This window comes from Dromaius novaehollandiae, chromosome 5 (assembly GCF_036370855.1).
Source record: "Dromaius novaehollandiae isolate bDroNov1 chromosome 5, bDroNov1.hap1, whole genome shotgun sequence".
In the NCBI taxonomy this organism is placed as follows: Eukaryota; Metazoa; Chordata; class Aves; order Casuariiformes; family Dromaiidae; genus Dromaius; species Dromaius novaehollandiae.
The window spans coordinates 39,972,926-39,991,492 of record NC_088102.1 but is presented as its reverse complement, the minus strand read 5'-3'; the positions used below and the strand labels follow the sequence as shown (position 1 = coordinate 39,991,492).

The window sequence follows — 18,567 nt, the reverse complement described above, 5'->3', positions numbered from 1 at the left end:
TCCTAGCACTTTCTGGAAGGCTAGACCATACTGCTGCTCTTGCATCTGGTGACATTTATCAAAAAGACTTGCAGTAAAATGAAGGGGGTTTGGCAGGCCTACGTAATACAGCAGCATTGCACTTTGCAGACGTGAAGGTGAGTCCCTTTATGGCCAAACTCTTGTACCTTAAACTGAAGCCCAGTTGGTAGCTCAGTAAAAGAAACGTTAGCACTACCAGCAATGGCAGGCAGTGAAAAATCCTAGGCTGATTAAAAAGAAAAGAAAACAAAACAAGATTTTAAAAAACAACAAGATTTAGAATTCTTTGAAATAAGCTAAATAGCTTAGGTTGTGGGGGTGCCAAAGAGCTCCAAAAGCTGGAACTTTAGGAAACACACCAACTCTTGTGGGACTTCGATTAAATATGAGTTGGGTACTCCGCCTCGTGGTACAAGGATCGCTTGTGCTCTGCAAAAGAAGCAGAACTTAACAAGAACCTTTGGGTATCTTTGTGCCTAAATTTACATTCTACAGGGCAACAAATGGACTGACAACAGCTTAGCGTCTGCCCACATGTTCTTACTCAGATAATCACTGTCGGATTAAAACAAACAAACAAACAAACAATCAACCAACCCCAGTTGCACTGTTCATGTGCACAATCTTCACCCATAAGATTACTCCAAATCCCCTTTGGGTATACATTTCTTACCTGCTCATTTGAACATAGAACATATTTAACTATACATGATGATCTCCTCTGAATGGTATACTGTCTCTAAATATGTAAGCGTGTGTGTGTATGCATCTATATTTTTGATGCAGAACATCTCCAAAAGGTGAAAGTGTGGTGGCTACTTAAAAAATGGCAGTTCAAAAGCAAGGTGGGCTTCTTAAATGCTAAGCTTAGAGAGTAAGTGGAGGTGCTAACAGAACCCGATAACAAGGACACTCAGATGACAGTTGCTAATGCTACTGGGTACAAATCACAGCTAAGTCAAAAACTGCCTTCTGTAGAATTAACATGTACTGCTGCTATGCTCTCTGCAGACTCATTTATTTTTAAAACAGCTCTAGGCACCCATTCAGTGCTCAGAAGTAGAACTACCTGCATCTCCTCCCTTCCCCATGTTGAGTAACACTGACTTTACTCAAACAGTATGCACTGAACCCACTGCTAGAGCTCACTGTGTAAAGAAATTGGTGGCTTCTGCTGGAACACAGGGTAACCCAATAAAGTTCCACTGCTGCACCTCACAAAGTGTCTTTTAGAAAGGTTTAATGACAATTATGACAGTTCTGGGGAAATTCCCTCTTCCCTTCTTCAGATACTAATTCACAGAGTCTCCTGCTAGAATGGGAACACTGGAACAGAGCTAGTAGCAGCAACACTGCAATTTCAGTTTAACTGCACACTCCCAATGTGCAGCACATTTTTTTTAATTGCTTACATTCAGACACTGCATTAGACAAATGCGAAAGCACATGTTTCCAACACCTTTTCTCTGTTCCTACTGAAACACTGAAACATACTACAATTGTCTGTGCAAAATGATAACTTGACCTGCTGTGAGGTTATCTCAGGAAAAGCATGTTACAACTCCAGGGTTAATTACACCTCCTCAGTGTTCACACTGGTAAATTTAGGTAAAATCTGTTCAAATGTAGGTTAAAGATGGAGCACATGTTCTCCCACTGTCTGATTGCTACTGCTGACAAGATCAAATACAATCAGCAGTGAAAAAAAATGCCTGCACAAACCAGAAACAGTAAATACATAAGCTGGACAACCACCATCATGCAGGACAACTCTGTCAGCACAAGTGTAAACATTTCTAGCAAATGGAATTTGTGTACTCAGCAGAAGGTGCCACAGAAGCAAATCCCAATTCCTCCCTCCCAATTCATTTGCCTTCTAGATACCGCTTCTCATTTGTATCTCAGTATTGGTAGCCAGAAGACATACTACCTGTGAGTATTTTTTCAAACTGAGGAACACTCTAAGCTATATTGTTCATAGCATTATGGGCTCTTTGTATAACCTTGCCAATCTGAATGTCCCTTGCCATATACAATGGATTTTAATAAACCTGCAGATACAAATTTTTAGGGACAAAATTATAGCTGTGTGGTTATGGTACCACTGTGTAACCTCACCTGCCTCTCCCTCTATGCCTTTTAAAGAGTATTTTGAAGAAAGCACATTTGAAAACATGATAAAAGGGACTTAAACTGTTACCTCCATTGCATCCCAACAACCACATTGAGTATAATAGATCAGCATGGATTAAAACAAGAGAAGATTCTGGCTTGGTGTTTTAAACCCTGTTTGCTTTATTCTCCATCTTTTTTCGTGCTAGACAACAGGAAACAAAGCTAACCAAATCTGTCTAGAAAGCCAAAAGCCAAGTGATGGTGACAGCTCACACACTAGCGTCCCGATTTTTGCCATTTTGTTTTCCCCAAGGATGTAAAGGATAACAAGTGACCCTTCATCCTTCTGGGCAGCAGGTCTCTATCAATTTTATCAGTTTGTGCACCTTGTTCAGTTTATGAACACTCTCTATCCTGTATGTACCTAAGGACAAGGTTTTGTTCTAGAGATGCTTTCAGCTTGGAAAGGAAAAGTCTGTGTGGTTCAGGGGAACAAAAATAGCCTCTGATCTTGCAGTTCTTGCTTCAGCAAAGCTCCCTGAAATCAACAGTTCTGTCTCGGACTTCAGGATCGGACTATAAAGTAGTTTAACGTCCACCCCTTCCCTCCACCTTCCCACAGCACTTGTTCAAAACAGATGACAGGGAGCAAAGAGAGCAGCGATCAAATGTCTGCTGGCCACAGTGGTGACCAGTGTCTAGCAACAAGCCAGTACTATATTTGCTTTCCACTTTTACAGCTAAGAGACAAAAAAAAAAAAAAAAAACTTTTTATATCTAGTACTATTTGTAGCTATTGCAATGGCTCCCAAATCCATCCCTTTCCTTATATCAAATGTGACAGAAGGAATCTCTCTCTGTAATACTGCTCATTACAAGCACCGTAACCAGCACCGTGCGGAAACGACTGAAGGACATCTCGGGCTCAGGGAGAAAACGCTGCACATACAGTCTTAGCCAGTTCACAAGCTACAATTTCTAAGTCTGAGCATCCCACGTACACACACTACCTCGTTACCTGTCTCCCGAGGGAGAGGATTAATTAGTGGCAGCTCAAGCAGCCCTGGGAAGGGCTGCGGGGTCACGGGCCAACCCCACGGCGGGCAGCAGCCTCACGGGGCACGATGTCCCCAGCGCTGGTGAAGGGAGCCTGACACCGTGTCGCGCACCTGGAGCACTTCTGCGCCAAACTTGGAAACGGAAACAGAGCAAAGAAATGCAATAAAACGCGAGATGAAACAAAACAAACAGGAAAGCGAGACAGCGGCGCTCGGCAGAGGGGAAGGGACCCGCGCGGCGAGGGGGGGCCGCCGCCCCGCGCCCCCCGCGGCCGCGCTGACCTGCCAGGCTGTTGTAGCAGTCGACCTCGATGGCCTCCACCGCCTGCCTCTGCTCCTCGCTGAGCCCGGCGGCGGCGGGAGGGCGCTGCCCGCCCGGCTCCTGGCTCAGCAGCAGCGCCTTGAGCTCCAGCAGGGCGCGGTGGTACTTGCCGATGGCCTCCCTGAATTTCTTGTCCTTGTAGCACTGCGCCCCTTGGCTCTTGAAATCCAGCGCCCGCTCGATGAGCTCGCCCGGCTCCGCGCCGCCCGGCTCCGCGCCGCCCGCCGCCGCCCGCGGCTGGGCGCCCCCCCCGGGGCCGTGCCCGTCACCCGCCCCGCGGCTGCCGGCGTTCAGCTTCCCCGCCGCCGGGCTCGCCCGCTCCATGGCCGCGGCGCCGCCCGGCTCCCGCGCCGCCCTACGCGGGCGATGCCGCGGCGCCCGGCGCCACGCTCCCACCCGTGCCCCCGCGCCGCTCCGCGGCTCCGCCGCTCGCTCCCATCCTCCGGCGGCCGCCGCTCCTCCTCCTCCTCCTCCCCCTCCCCCTCCTCCCCCCGCAACCCGCGGGGCGCCCGCCTCCGCCCCGAGCCGTCCGCAGCGGGCACCGCGCCCCACCGGCGCCCCGCGCAGCGCAGCGCGGCGGGGCGGCGCGGGGGCGAGCCGCGGCGTCAGTCCCGCCCAGCAACGGTCACCTGCCGGCCGTTGGCGAGGCCGCGGCCTCAGGCTCGCCCCCCCCCACCCCGCGCCGGCCGGGCACAGCAGTTACCTGCCGGCCGTTGGCGGCCAGGCCGTGAGGCCTGCGGTGGGGCTCAGCCCGCGGCCGGCCCTGCCAGGGCAGAGGGGAGCGGGTGAGGCAGGCGCCCACCCTCTCTGCTCCCCCAAGCTCATCGGCCTTACGGAGTCCCTGACCAGCCTCCCTCCAGTTCTCCCTCAGCCAGGGCTTCCTCCCATGCCCTGGTAGCCATCTCCCTTCCCTTCCCTGCCTGCACCTTGCTCTCCAGGCACCCTAGGTCTCAGGCCCACTGCACGGTGGCCTGTCTCCCATGCCCACCTCACCCCGATTTCTTTTCTCCCTCCCACCGGTGCCCGGACACCACTTTCGCCTTTTTGTGGTCCCTCAGTTGTTTTGCCTTGCATACCCTGTGCTGCCAGGGCAAGCAGGCCTGCTGTGTCCTCTGCATGAGGGCAGCGAAAGTGGAGGCCCAGCAATTCCTCTGCTCCCCCCCAGTGCTGGCCACTCTGGAGACTTTGACTTTCCTGAATCAGGGTTTCCCATCTGCTTCTGAAAAATCAGCTGATGCTTACCAATGCCTGTTTTGGGGGATTCGGTGGGGAGTGGCGCTCTCCTTTTGCAGGCAGATAGAGGGAGAACTGCTGCCGGTGCCGGGCTTAGCTTTGTTAGGCCAAACACAGTGTCTGCATTGTGTCGTAGAGCAATTTGATGTGTTTTGGCTGCATTGTTACTCCAAAACATTCAAAGAATATGCTTCACACTTAAAAATTAGAAGATGGCTGAAAATATCGTGAGGGGTTTTTTTCTTAATAATGCTTTGGGAAGTGTCTTTTCAGTACCCATGTAACTTTAACATGTTTACACTGCAGCTGTGGTATAGCGTGTTCAAACTTTCCTGTGCAACCATGAAGACATTTTAAAACGGAGATCTGAGTCTCTCTGAGACATGTCTTTGAGACATGTCTAGCCTAGTGTGATAGCATGTGGTGCAGTGTTGGGTAAACTGGGATATCTTGTGCAGCACAGCTCCACATGAAGGTATTTATGCAGGTCTGCAACTGGTGTCTGGATAATTCCTCGTTAGCAGGGCTAATAAGTTGGGGCTCTATGCCTCAGTGATGTGATTCTGCTGGTTCTAGGCTCCTGGACTTGGCTGAGGCTGTGGTCTCAGTGCAGTGCAGACATATACCTAATCACTTGACTCCAGGAACTGGAGTCTTAAGGAAAAACAAATGGCATCACACTCATCATAAAAGCATTAGCGGTATGAATAATTTTGAAAATACTTGCCTGAGAGAAATTAGAGATAAGATTTCAGAAAAGATAAAGTGATTTCAGGTACTTTGATTTTCAGGTGCCCTACTGAACACATCCTTTCGAGGCCTTGCTTTCTGGAAATGGATGCTCAGCCTTTTCAGGTACCTCAAGCCAAGCATAACTCACTTACAAATCTTGCTCAAAGTATCAGTGATCTAGAAATTAGAAAATTGGTGTGGCGGTTGTATGTGTGTATCGGTCATGGAAGCGAGAGTGGAATTTATGTGTGGAACCTAAAAATTAAGGAAGGAAACTTCATGCTGGGTCATTTTTTTTATCTATCTGCTAGTCATACTACAGAAACTAAGTTCAAGTAACTTCAGAGGTTTTCTTTTTACAGGTACTGAATCCTATTCAGGAGAATTCACAATCATAGTGTGTCTCTTATGCTAGAACTCTGAGTTTCCCAGAGGAAAGAAGATTCTCACAGAATTTTAATTCCTCAGATCTGAGCAGTTGTAGAAGCAACCAAGGAATGTAGTGGTCTCCTGAAAGGTGCTGCAGCAAAATGAGATTGGAAGCTGATGTTGCTTCCCTCTTTCAGAGCTTGCTTGAGTCCTGTCTTTTCCTTCTCATCCCTACTATGCATTAGCCTTAAGGAAATCTCCTTTGAGGTTTCTTCCTTTGGTAAGTGGTCATCACTGAATGACAAACAAGTTATGCAAAGCTGAAGCTTTTATCACAGAAAAATCTGGTGGCAGTCACTGCCAATGTGGGTGCAGATGAGATCAGAAAAGATCACAAAATATTGCCAAAACTGAGTACTCTTCACACTATGAACTATACCAGGCATTTTAAATCGTGGCTTAGTCCTGAGTGTTGCCTCAGCACATGAATGAGTTTTCCATCTTCTAGTTCTTCCAGAAATGTCCAAGCTCTCTTCTTGACAGATTTCTGGTGAATACGAAGAGAAATGTCATGACTGTGTATATCGCAGAACAGATGATAGCAGAAATGTCTGAATGATCGCTATTTGTTGACCAACAGATTCCGTGTTGGTGTTGAACAGTACTCCTCAACTGAGATCTGTATCCTTCAGCTAGAGAATTTAAAGCTCCTGTTAGATTTGTGTAGGGTGACTCGCAAAGGTGAGTTTAGCTCATCAACTCTTTACACCTAGAGAGGAGCTAAGTAATTTGTTGGCTGCACTAAAATATTTAAGTAGCAGCACAATGTCAGACGGAGACATCGCATAGACCATTCTTGAAAGGGAGTATTTTTGTTTGTTTCTTTTTCAAGAAGAATGTGGTCCTTGAGGGAAAACATGAGAAACTATTGCCTTCCCAAGTCAGACAAGATTTGTACCTGAGAGATGTCTTACATTTCATTTGATTATATATGACTCAATGTCCAGATCCAGATATCAGCTGCCTGAGGCCCATTGGACACCACATACAGCCTTGGAAATGGTCAGCACCTCTAATGATACACAGTTTGAAAACCTGACAGGAAACAGAAAGCATCAGAAAGAGTAAGTTTATTTATTATGTAGTTATGCTGGACTGTGAAATGAGACACATTCAGATAAAATGAGGGCAGTTTGTAGTCACTATCTGTATGCCATGAGATGAGATCATAGTATTGGTCAGTATTAGTTTTTCCTGTCTTTTGTGCAATGGTGAGTTTTTGTCCATAAAGTTTTTGTGTTTATCTGTCTCATTCTGTATTAGCTGGGGTGCACCTGTCTGTCTGGATGCCCTACGTGCACTGAGTGTCTAAAAATACCTGAGTGTGCCTGTCTTTCATCCTCCACAGTGAGATTTCCTTAGCACATTCCAAAAGCGTATATTTGCATTGCTCAATTATTATTATTATGCAGTGGTCACATGCTTTGTAGTGTTATTTTGAGATCTGTGACTCACTAAACCATAACTTCTTGCTTCCAGCTTACCTGAAGAAATTTGTGTTTGTGGGGTCCTGTTGACAATGGGAAGATGTGTATTTGGGTGAAACTGTTAATATTGAGAGAGATACTGGACAGATATTTGTGAGATCTTCAGACCTTCTTCTAGCTGTGATAGTTTGTCTCTGCCCAGTTGGGCAATTAATATACAGGTAGATACCGCACAGATTCCTCACATTTCAGGACAACGCTGAAGAATCTGGAAAGGCTACTGAGGAGAGATAAGGAGGCAGGGCACCCCAGCTTTGCTGATGCATTTTTCTAGCTGGATGTGAATTCGCTGTAGCACAGACACTGTTGGGTGAGATTTTTACTGACTGCAACTTTAAGGGCAGCTAGGACTCAAGCGTATACACATTCAAAAATAGAAATCAATTTTGAATATAGTAAACGCCCTAAGGCCTCAATCCTGCTCTTCTTGTGCTTGACTTTAATGGGACTGTTGATTGTGCAAGAAATGTTTGACTAAGTCCATTACGAATAGTTACAGAAGCAAACCAGAAGCTGCACCTCTTTCCAAATCGGCCAAAAATAGGTTGTAATGAAAATGGTGTAAAGCCCTTGTGAATGGGAGAAGAGATCCCTAACTGCCTTCATTCAGCTGGAATGAGCATTCCCAAGCTGCAGCTAGCTTCCAGCATACACAGCTGCTGCTGCTACAGTCTGTCACCAGCTTAGTCAATCATCCATTATTTATTTCCAAATCATATGTAAAGCTCTGCACCATAGCCTTTTGTCCATGTACAGGGAAGGGAAGAGGCAGAGCTTCTGACAGACCTGGGAAAACAAAAGCAGAGAAGTATCTGAAATCCTTTGCTTGGGAGTTTCTCATTTATAGTTATATCCAAGGAAGGGAGGAAAGGGAAATAAAATCATATGCAAGAAAAAGTTGCCACCTTGATATGTATTCTTGTGATCTCTTCATATGATTTGTTGCAGTCAATAATTTCTTTAGCACAAGAGCTACTTTATTTACAAGTGCTCATCAAATACGACACACTTCATTTAGAGTATATTGTGTATGGGTTGTGTGATTGATCAGTTGATCCTGTTGGGCTGTTTGATGCTTGCTGACTGCTTAGTTGGGAATAGTTAGTCAGGGCTACAATGAATTTCCCAGGAATAGCATGCAATCGAGAAAGAATGGTGAACACAAATGTTTGCAGGCAAATAAGAGTGTTTCTGTGACAAGCATTCCTTAGACATGTATGACCAACATCTTTTTCACAGAAATGTTTGCTGATAAAGAATATTAAGAGGTAGATGGTTAAACAGAACAGCTGTTCAAAATTCAAATGAGTGTTCCAAATTCTGTTTATAACATATTGGATTCTTTCTTTTTTGTAAAGATGATGTTGAAGTACTAATTATAAGCCTTAGCTATGGAGGCTGAAGGAGCCAGGACAGGCCAAATCAGAACTCTTTATCATCATTCCCAGTGTTTTCTTTTTGTACTTTAATTAAAAATGAGTATTCTGATTTGCAGAACACTTCAGTTGCACTGGAGAGAAAGGGAATGCTGTTGACAGATAAAGTTTGTTAAACACTTTTGATATCTTTGAAATCCATTGTTGACAGCCCATCTGCAGGCTGTAGTTATAATCTGTCAAGCCAGCCCAGTGTCCCAGGAAGGCTCTTGCACTTTACTCAGACTGGCCTGAAAAACAGCAAGGATGATTGCTCTGCTGTGTATGAAAAGAGTAGGTTTGGAAAAAAACCTACATCTTTCTTATCAAGCAGATATTGAGAATTGCAAAATAGGCACTCCTGTATCTTTCACTTCTCATTTTTCCTTTACCTTACGTACCAGAATCCCAAAGTGTCCTAATTCTGAAGGCATGTCTATGCCAGACAAAAGAATATGATGTGAGGATTTTGAACTAGCAGTGACTTAGATCTGGCTTACTCACAAGGGTTTACTGGGACCCTAAGGAAGCAGACCCTCTTGCCATCATCCCAGTTATTACTGCCCCAGGAAGAGCTACAAAACTGCTTAATGTTACACTAGGGCAGTATGGACTCAAGTCACTGTGTATCAGCTGCTCCACCATGACTGGCAGGGCACCTGCTCTGACCATGGAGGTGAGGTTGCTCACCTCTCATTCCTGGAACACTGAAAAAACGTATACTGTGTACCATTACTGGGGATAACAGACTGGACAGAAGCACTTAGTGTAGGGCTGCTGGTGTCTGACATCCTCTTACTGCCCATGTAATGGTAGGTAGTCAGAGATTAGTAAAGGTCACAACCCTAACAGGTGGACCAGCTGATGCTTGGAGTTCAAATCTGTATGCGAGTGAGTAGAAAGTTGCTTGTGTTTGAGTCAAATCAGACAGTATATAAGTGTAACTGGAGTCTGAATTACTGAACGATATAAAAAGAGTCCTAAAATTCACTCACTACCCGCAAATCTTGGATTGCTGGCATTCAAAAAAGAAATGCCATACAGTGACCACCAGCAGCAGAACATGCCCAGTTTATGTGTCTACATTAGGACTGTTGCCTAGTCCTTACATCCTGCTTATACATTTATACCATCAGGATGAATCAGTCATTCCAACTGTACACCAGGATATGTGCATGATTATCTTTTCTTGCCCATTACTTACATAGCTAACACTAGAACCACTGCATTTAACTCACAAGTATGGCTGAAACTCTCATTCAGCTGAATTCTTCCATGGTGTTTGGTACAGGCACAAATCAAACATGTGCATCTAACTACCCCTAAGGTTGAAAAAATGTCTGTATCTCAGTTTTGTGGATCAATCCTATCTTTGTTTACGGGATGAAAAATGAAGCGTGAGAGCAAATGGGAAAGTTTGTGCTTCTAATTGCCTGCTTAGTGCAACAGCCAGATAGTACAAGGCACAGCTCTTCAGAAGTGATTTTACAGCTGAACTGCAAGAGGAAAACTGATTGCTAATTTTACAGAGCAAACCAGACCTGCTAGAAAAGCGGCTGCCTTTTTTAATATTTGTCCCAGCAATGTGTGAAGGAGTTCAGTTAAGGTCTTTGAGAATAAGCGGAGTTTCTGTGAAGTTCCTGGTTTGAGCAAGTCTTTGAAAACCAAGGCTTATGTGAATTGTTACACTCACAGCATCTCTCTTTAGTGGCTTATGTCATGGGGCAGTCTTCACAAAGGTGAAGATTAACTAGCTAGCAACTTTGTCATGATTGATTGATAGCAAAATACTGGCCTCTAGGAAGGCTGTTACCGTGCTAAACATATCTGACAGGACTGATGTGAAAGGGAAGGACTCCACAATTTTCCTGTCTGTTCTCAGAAGTCAGTGCAAGTTGTAGATGGTGATCAGATGAATGGCCTCCAAGGAAACACAGGCTATTTCAAGAAGTGTGGTTGACGATGCAGTAAATGGTATTCTCCCCAAAGTGGTTACTTAGCCAGTCTATCAGCAGCATGTAGGCCATGCAGCTCAGTTAGCAATGCTGTCTTTGGAAAAGAGGTGAGATTAAGGTTGTTTATACACCTGACCTCTAACACTCCTATGCTGTAACTGAGTTTGAGGTGTAAGCCACAGGGCCTCAGCAAATTTCAGTGTAAATGCATTCCCCTTTGCTTTTCCAGTTGGATGTAGTTATTCCACTTCTCTCTCCAAACTAGCATGCTGAGGGTGCTACAATGCTAAACTAAACAGATGGCATACTTCATCCTGGAGACGGATCCATTTCTGAACACGGGGATTCCTGTACCTAAAGAAGTGCTTGAGTGAAACCACTTGAGTGACAGCTGCAGTATAAACTTTATGTATGGGTGATCTGCTCATAAAAAAGCACGAATAGGGAGATAGACTCTGAAAGAAGAATGCTATTTGCTTTATCACCAACATTCATCATCCCGTAGCATAAGGTTTTTCCTGAGGACATCCAATCCCAGATTTGCCAGACATAAATTTGTGAGGCCTGGTGAGTGCAAAACCCCAGACAGTATGGTCACAGGCTCACCATCTGTGCATTATCCTAGTAGCATCAGCCCTGCAATTCACATGTGAGAGTCTCAGCTTTGTTCTTTGGTTGAAAAAGTGGTTCTGTTCCCCATGCAGGCAGCTTTCCAGGCCAGACCTCATTTCCCAGGACACTGCAGTGATGGATGTTGGCCAGTACAGCCTGGTATGAGTATAATTTTGTGTATACCAGGAGCTTAAGGGAATCCTAAGCGAGGAAACAACATTGCTTCATCCTGCAAAGGGGAGAGAAATTCTAATTGGCTCCCTGGGCCTTGATCTATGAAAGCCTTTCAGACTCGTTTAGAGGGGCCAGGTGGTAGAGATACAGTGCAGATGTAAGATGCACAACGTGGATGTGTGGAAATTATCACTATCTAATCAAGGGTCACTGAGATTTCACTGCAGAAAATTAGATTTAATTTACTGATTTCTGCAATACATTGCACTTATATTGTTTGAAAAGGCATTTCTTTCTAAGCTATTGAGCAGAACTTATATTAGCAGGATCGCCCTAAGGAGAATCTGAAGAGCAGCCATTATGGCCTTACTTGTTTGAGCACAGCTGCCACAATAATTCCTGAGCCCTGAGCAGGGATGTCCTGGCAGCTCAGAGAAGAAAGCTTTCCTATTGTTGAGAAGATTTTGGCTGCTATCTTGACATTTGACTTTTCCCTTGTGTTTGAAGATTTTTCTCTGTTGCTGCCTTGGACCTATTCTCTATCATTTCCTCAGCAAGTCTGTGCTTCCCAGCCTTCCTGATTTTCCTCTGGCCTGCCTCAAGATTCCCCAGCCCCATCAATTACTGAATTGTTTGTTACCCAAACTCCTACTGACAGTCACTAGCTCTTCTCCTTTCTGTCCTTGTCAGTGGCCCTCTGATAATCACTTCTGCGTTTTGTGTAACACTGGAATGATCCTTGGCCTGGTGGCATGTGAATAACATCCTCAAACATTATGATGGAAATGTCTTTGATCAATTTAAAAATGCAAGTCCTGTATATGTATATGTGTAAGTATACATACACACACAGAGGAATTAGAGTCCTTAGTTAAATCAGCAGCAATGGGCATAGAATGCAAAGACTTTGGCTCTTAAAATACAGTTACTATTACAATGTATCACTTTCAGCTTTACTCCCATGCAGCTCTGTTCCAGCAATTTCTAAATTAGGGAGTGTACAAAGGTTATCTAAAATGTGGGTGAACTGTAATGTGGTCAGTTTTACTCTGCAAAAAGTATCTTGTAGAAGTTGCATCTCTCAGAATAGAAAGTTAGATGACACAAAGTTTGAAATACTGTTATGTTCAGGCAATCTAAAATACATTTGGTCAGAATATGCCAGCTAGGCAAGGTATTTCAAAGCACTGTTTCCAAATTTCTGGAAAAACAAGACCATGGTAAGCTATATTCATGATTCCTCTTTCCCTACCCTGTGCTTTCCCAGAGGATCAGAGTATGAAAATCATGTAAAAATACAGCTGATGCTGTAAGAGAACTATGGGAAGTTGCTATTATGAGCATCTCAAGCTGGAAATTCTTTTGTCTTGGACTGCAGCTGGGAGCTTCCTGTCTTGATATATCAATAATATATTTCCTCCTTCATAGTGTCATATTTAAGAACATTAAAATAGACAACATTTAGTGAAAACATAGATTTAGTCCTGGTATATGTTGGATTTGGAGGCTGGAAATAATTTTTTATTCCATTTCAGTGTTTTTTTTTTAAATACTGCATATTATCAAGGCAGATAGATAATTAAATACTGGCTAGGGAAAGGAGAAAACCTCTTTCTAGCAGAGATTTGAAAATCAGGGAATCAGTGGTCTTGAGAGCATCAGATAGATGCTTCAGAGAAGGAGCTGGACAGAGACTCTGAAACCAGAGGTACTGAGAATATGTGAAAGAGCAAAAGTGGAGTGGAAAGAGGAAAAGGTAGCGCAAAAGGATGTCTTGGATGAGGAAGAAAGTAGGAAATACTACAATAAAAACAGTAGCTTGGAACTTCAATGAGGAAGCAATGGATGTGTTTGAAGGTGGAGCTGATGCAATTTCTTTGAAGGTGAGCTGGTGGCTGAAACACTTGTACATGTCATGACTTGTAGAGTGGGGACAAAGAGAGGCCACAGAAATTCAGAGAGGAAACACAGCTGAATGTGAAAGGCAGTGAAATCCGTGTTGAGGCATAAGTAGGCAAAATGTGCAAAACCCCTTTATCTACCATCAGCCTACAGGTAACATTTGGTATTCATGTGATCCATTTCTGGAGAAGCCAGTTTAATCCTGAGTTAACCAATACAAATGGCCAGCCTTTTTTTAGTGTTCCCATAATAGGAACAGTGAGCAGAATTTGTCTCAACCCTGACTCACTGTTTTCTTCAGACAAACCTGTGAAATTGTCACCTCTGTTAAATGCATTGGTTGTTTTTCATATTGGAAACAAATGCAGCCAGAGATGGATGGTATTCAAGACTCCACATGCATGGATCTGTGCAAATAATCAAAGTAAATACTATCCCCAAATAAATAACCAAACTTACTGAGATGGGCACAGTGGACAAAGCATTTGTTCTGCATTTTGACTTTGTTCTGAAGAATAATAGAAGCATTATAATAGCAGTCGTCCAGTTCTACCATATCTGATCCTGAACACATGTAGAGAATGGAAATGTATATAGCCAGATTGTTTGTTAACATGGCTTGATCTGCTCCAGCTAAAGTCAGTGAGATGCCTCTTCTACAAAAGATGGACTTGCAAAATCCTTATTGCATAAATTCAGAGGTCTGTGCATATATCAGTGAGCTATGTGGGCATGTGGGACAGACTTTCTGGGAGCTACCTGCAAACCTGCCAAGTCTACAGTAAATAACAGACTTCTCAGCCTTCTAGGATTTTCTCATGCCAGGGTAAGGTGCAGTGTATGAAGAATTCATCTGAAACCAGACAGTAAGCCAGGAACAGGCTTGGCATTAAAATGTGTTCTTTTCTTTCCCTCATTATTCTTTTAATTCACATTAACCAAATCTGCATTCACTGAACAGAAAGATAATGGACACTTTTTGTAGAAGAAAATATCTATTTTAATCTACGTATCTCAAATAACTGGTATGACATCCTTTAAATTTGTAATGCACAATCACAGTGTCTTAGGGCTGTTTTGACAGTTGTCAAATCTTGGAGATGAAATGGCAAAAGATGTCACTCAAAACCAAAGAATAAGCAAGGTGCATTTTGGATTCCTTATTTTCAACACACCACTTGGCAGCCTTACTACTTTGTTTACAAATGGCAGTACAATGTGGTTGAATATTGATGTTGTACATTTCATATTCTTAGATTTACTAGAGCACATGTACTACTGCGATCATGTAATCTGGCCTTTATAACACAGATAATATAATCTTAGCTAGTGATCTGTGATTGCAGCTCACTGTTTTCATTTGAGGTCTTACATGTATTTAGGAAGACATAGGGTCCTGATTTAAGGACTTCAAGGAATAGAAGATCTTAAAGGGTTCTTGATGGCTTATTCCAGTTGCTGATTACCCTCATTATTTTGTTCTTTGTCTATTCAGTTGTCCTATTTCAGCTTCTAATCATCAACTCTTGTCATGTTTTTTCCTGCTAGATTGTATAGGCAACTACTGTAACAACAAAATCTTTTCTCTTAGCAGCTATTTGTTGACTTCATCAAAGCTTACTTGTGGTTTCTTTGGGGTAAACTGAGTAGACTAAGTTACCCTAATCTCTTGCTGAAAAGAGATGTTTTCGAAGCTGCTAATCAATCCTGTATTTCTTTTCTGAACTGTTTTCAAAAATTCCTTTTAAGTACAAACACCAGAACTGCATTCAGTTTTCAGCTATGATCTCATTATTCCTCAGTTCTGCATAATAATCCTTGTTTGTGGACCAGTTATTACACTCACCTTCTTAAACATACCTGATTTGTCCCTTGTTTCTCCATAATTATTCTAAAATTTAGAGTGTATCTTAAGTTTTTCAGGGAAATATATTTCCCTCCTGACGATTGGCAGAGATAATGAATTTCATTGACCCAATGACAGGTCTTTGGAGGACTGTATTAGAAGGCCCTCTGTATGAAGACTCATCTACCATCATTTTTTGCATTTGATAGGTGAAAACTTTTTTGTTTCGCCGAATCTAGATAGCACTGATTTTTGCATACTGATTTTTTTTTAAAGCAGAATGTCATGAAGGACAAACATAAATGCCACATCAGAATATTCATGTGGTAAATAATACTAATCTAATTTCTGAGACAAATTTGGAGCCTCTTTAAAAATAATACCAAGTTTGTCTGCTGAGATTTCTTTCGCATCAAACCAAGTTGATTGGTGTTGACCATGCCTCTGTTTGCTTCACTGATTGTATCTCCTGTCAGGTGCACCCTGACTCTGGTGGGATCAGGGTCAATCTAACTAGTGTAGAGTTGTTCTGGTAGTTATATCCACCCTTTTTAAGTACAGGAAAAAGAAGATTATTTTCCAGTATCCACATACTGTGGAAATACTAGAAGATCTGGGGGAAAATCAGTATTAGTGGCCGTACAAGCTTTTAAGTCAACTCCTATAAATAATTTCTAGTGCAAGCTATGCAGTCCTGTGTTTTGTTTTTTTTTTGTTGTTGTTGTTAATAGTTGTTTTGATTCTGATGCTTACTGATGAAGCAGAAATTATTTCTGCAGTGCCTGAAGTTATGGTCTGAGTATCTGATTCTTCTTCCTTCCACATGAAGAACAGAAATACTTCTGCTGCTCTTTTGATACTTTGGAGAGTAATGAAATCAGACAGGAAGGAATATAGACAAATTTCATAAAATATTTTGTTAGGATTTGTCACTGTAAGAGTGAATTGAGAAACTTACATTCCTGTTTGATTCTCCAAGAGTGGTTGAATCTACTGAACTCTGAATGATTTACACAAATGCAGTTATCTGTGTGCATTTGGGTTATGTGGCACCAAAACTAAAATGAGGAGGAATATACTTTCAGTGACTTCAGACAGTTTCTGTAATATGTGGAAATATATGTTAACTTAGGAGCACAGGACAGGCAGGGACTATATGAGTTATGACTTCGGTGTCCGGATTTCGGTTAATTCTCCATACATGGGTTTTCAGTTAAAGACTGTTTGCACATGAGTATCAGTCTAGAAAAATCTCTCACAGTGCTGTTGTCTTCCTGTATGGAGTCCCACAGTTATTTAAGTGTGGTCATCACAATGCTAAGCCGAGAAACACCAGTGCTGAAAAAGGTAGCGATGTTAGAATAATAAGCTGTGCTTGACCTTATTAGCAAGATCACTCATAGTGTATTTCAAGGCCTTATTGTTGGTGGGAATTGGGCCGGCCTGCTGGGAGTAATGGGATATATCACAATTGTCTTCTTGCTGTTTGTTTGCTAATCTGTTTAATATTTTGTTTAGTTTATTGATCATTCTTTTTTTCTCTGTGTTTAAGGCTTCCTCCTACAGTAACTCATATGTATCTTAATTTACTAAATGTGAAGGGCTCTGCATAAGCTGCACAGTTTACTCAAATTTTTCTTAGGGGATGTCCTCTGCGCACAGGTACCCACTGTAACAAATCCGTCACTTGATAACACAAATCCATTGCCAATGAATGAATTCATGAGGGGCACAGAGCATTTGGGGCTGCTGATTTCAGAGACTGACCCGTGTTGCATGGCAGGGTATTAACCTTTGAAAATGTGATCTAGGTCAGGTGACAGGGCCCAGGATTAAAGTCCAGTCTCTTACCAACACTTTTGTGTATCTCAACCCCATTACTTCTCTGCCTCTCTCTCCCAACTCTCTCACTTTTCTAAACAGACCCAGCCCCTCGTATATATCACATAGCACCACCTACTGGGATAAGGATTCTTACCTGAATCTGTTACAGGAGGTTGCGGGTTAAGTTCAATTTCTGTGCACATATGAAGATACTTTATAACTGTATACTGTGTTTTTGGCATCTTATTAATGAGGGAATGAAGGGATGACAGGTGTGGACTAAGCACTTAGAAACTTTCTTCTAAATATTTACCATACGGATTAAGGGTGCTGTAAAATTATAGAATGAAGTATTTGAGCTTTATTAGGAATATAGGAATTGATATAATCCCTTAGTGTCTTGCTCACATTACAAATTAGAACACTGTATAGCACACAGTCTTCTATAGACTGAAAGCAAGCAGTTCACTTTCGTGTCACAGGACACATGAAATAGTTGATTTATGTTGACTGTTTGACTGGATAATCTGCAATATTTTTGTAGCTTCATAGATGAATTTTCCTCCTACTTGAGGATGATATTTTGACATACCCGTGGAGTCATTAATCCAGTGTTTATGTGTCCAACTGGCTGAGGTCTCAGGGTTACAGAAATGGGGAAAACAGCTCCTAAAAATGACTGGACTCTGGATGTAACTGAGACAAGTTGTTGCATCAAAGAATGGTATGGGAGATGATGCAATTAGTATCTGGAAGACAAATGCCATATGTAGTCACTTCCACTCCATCAGCAGTGAAACCCAGTCAGAAACTACTTCAGAAAAGTAGTACTCACAAATGAAAAGGTCAGCATCTCCTGGCTTGAGGGGCCTGAGATCTTTGAGGGGAAAACCAAGGATGTACAACATGCCTATTTTTTCCATAGACAGACTGAAAAAGAGGTTTAAAAATACACTGATAATCCTCATAAATAATGGCTATAAAAGATAGACAGACATGAATTTTAACAAATGAGACTCATACAGGAAGATAAATATGTGATGAAAACATTTCTATGTCCACTTTTATAATTGTTCAAAGAGAGCAGAGACATTTGATCTGCCATAAAGGCCACTTGGAATGAAAAAGGAGAAGACCCATGAGCAATACAAAAATTCAAGCTACAGTTTGTTTCGTTGATACTCACCTGCCATATGGTTTGAAATGATCAATTTTTCTGCTCAGTATGTAGACCATTTCATCTCAAAGGCTAGTAAGTCATAAGCATAACATGTTTCTCTCCACTCACTTCTCACTTTTAGGAAAGAACCACCCATACTGAGTTGCACATGTGGATAGTGTGGATGGAAAAGATACTCTTGACATGGAGCTCAGGTGGGAAATTGGAAGGATACTGCTTTCACCACAGCTGTGATATGGGATTTACAAGGGCAAGGAAACTC

General features: G+C 42.7%; 1 protein-coding gene across 1 annotated transcript in view; it reads right to left on the bottom strand.

The window, feature by feature from the left end:
• The window catches only part of TTC9 (tetratricopeptide repeat domain 9), a 29,414-nt gene extending 25,401 nt beyond the window's left edge, over window positions 1-4,013 (bottom strand). The window contains exon 1 of the mRNA XM_026095655.2: window positions 3,477-4,013. Coding sequence (XP_025951440.2) covers window positions 3,477-3,840 — 364 coding nt within the window. The 5' untranslated portion in view covers window positions 3,841-4,013. The remainder of the gene's footprint in view (window positions 1-3,476) is intronic.
• Between the last annotated feature and the right edge of the window lie 14,554 nt (window positions 4,014-18,567).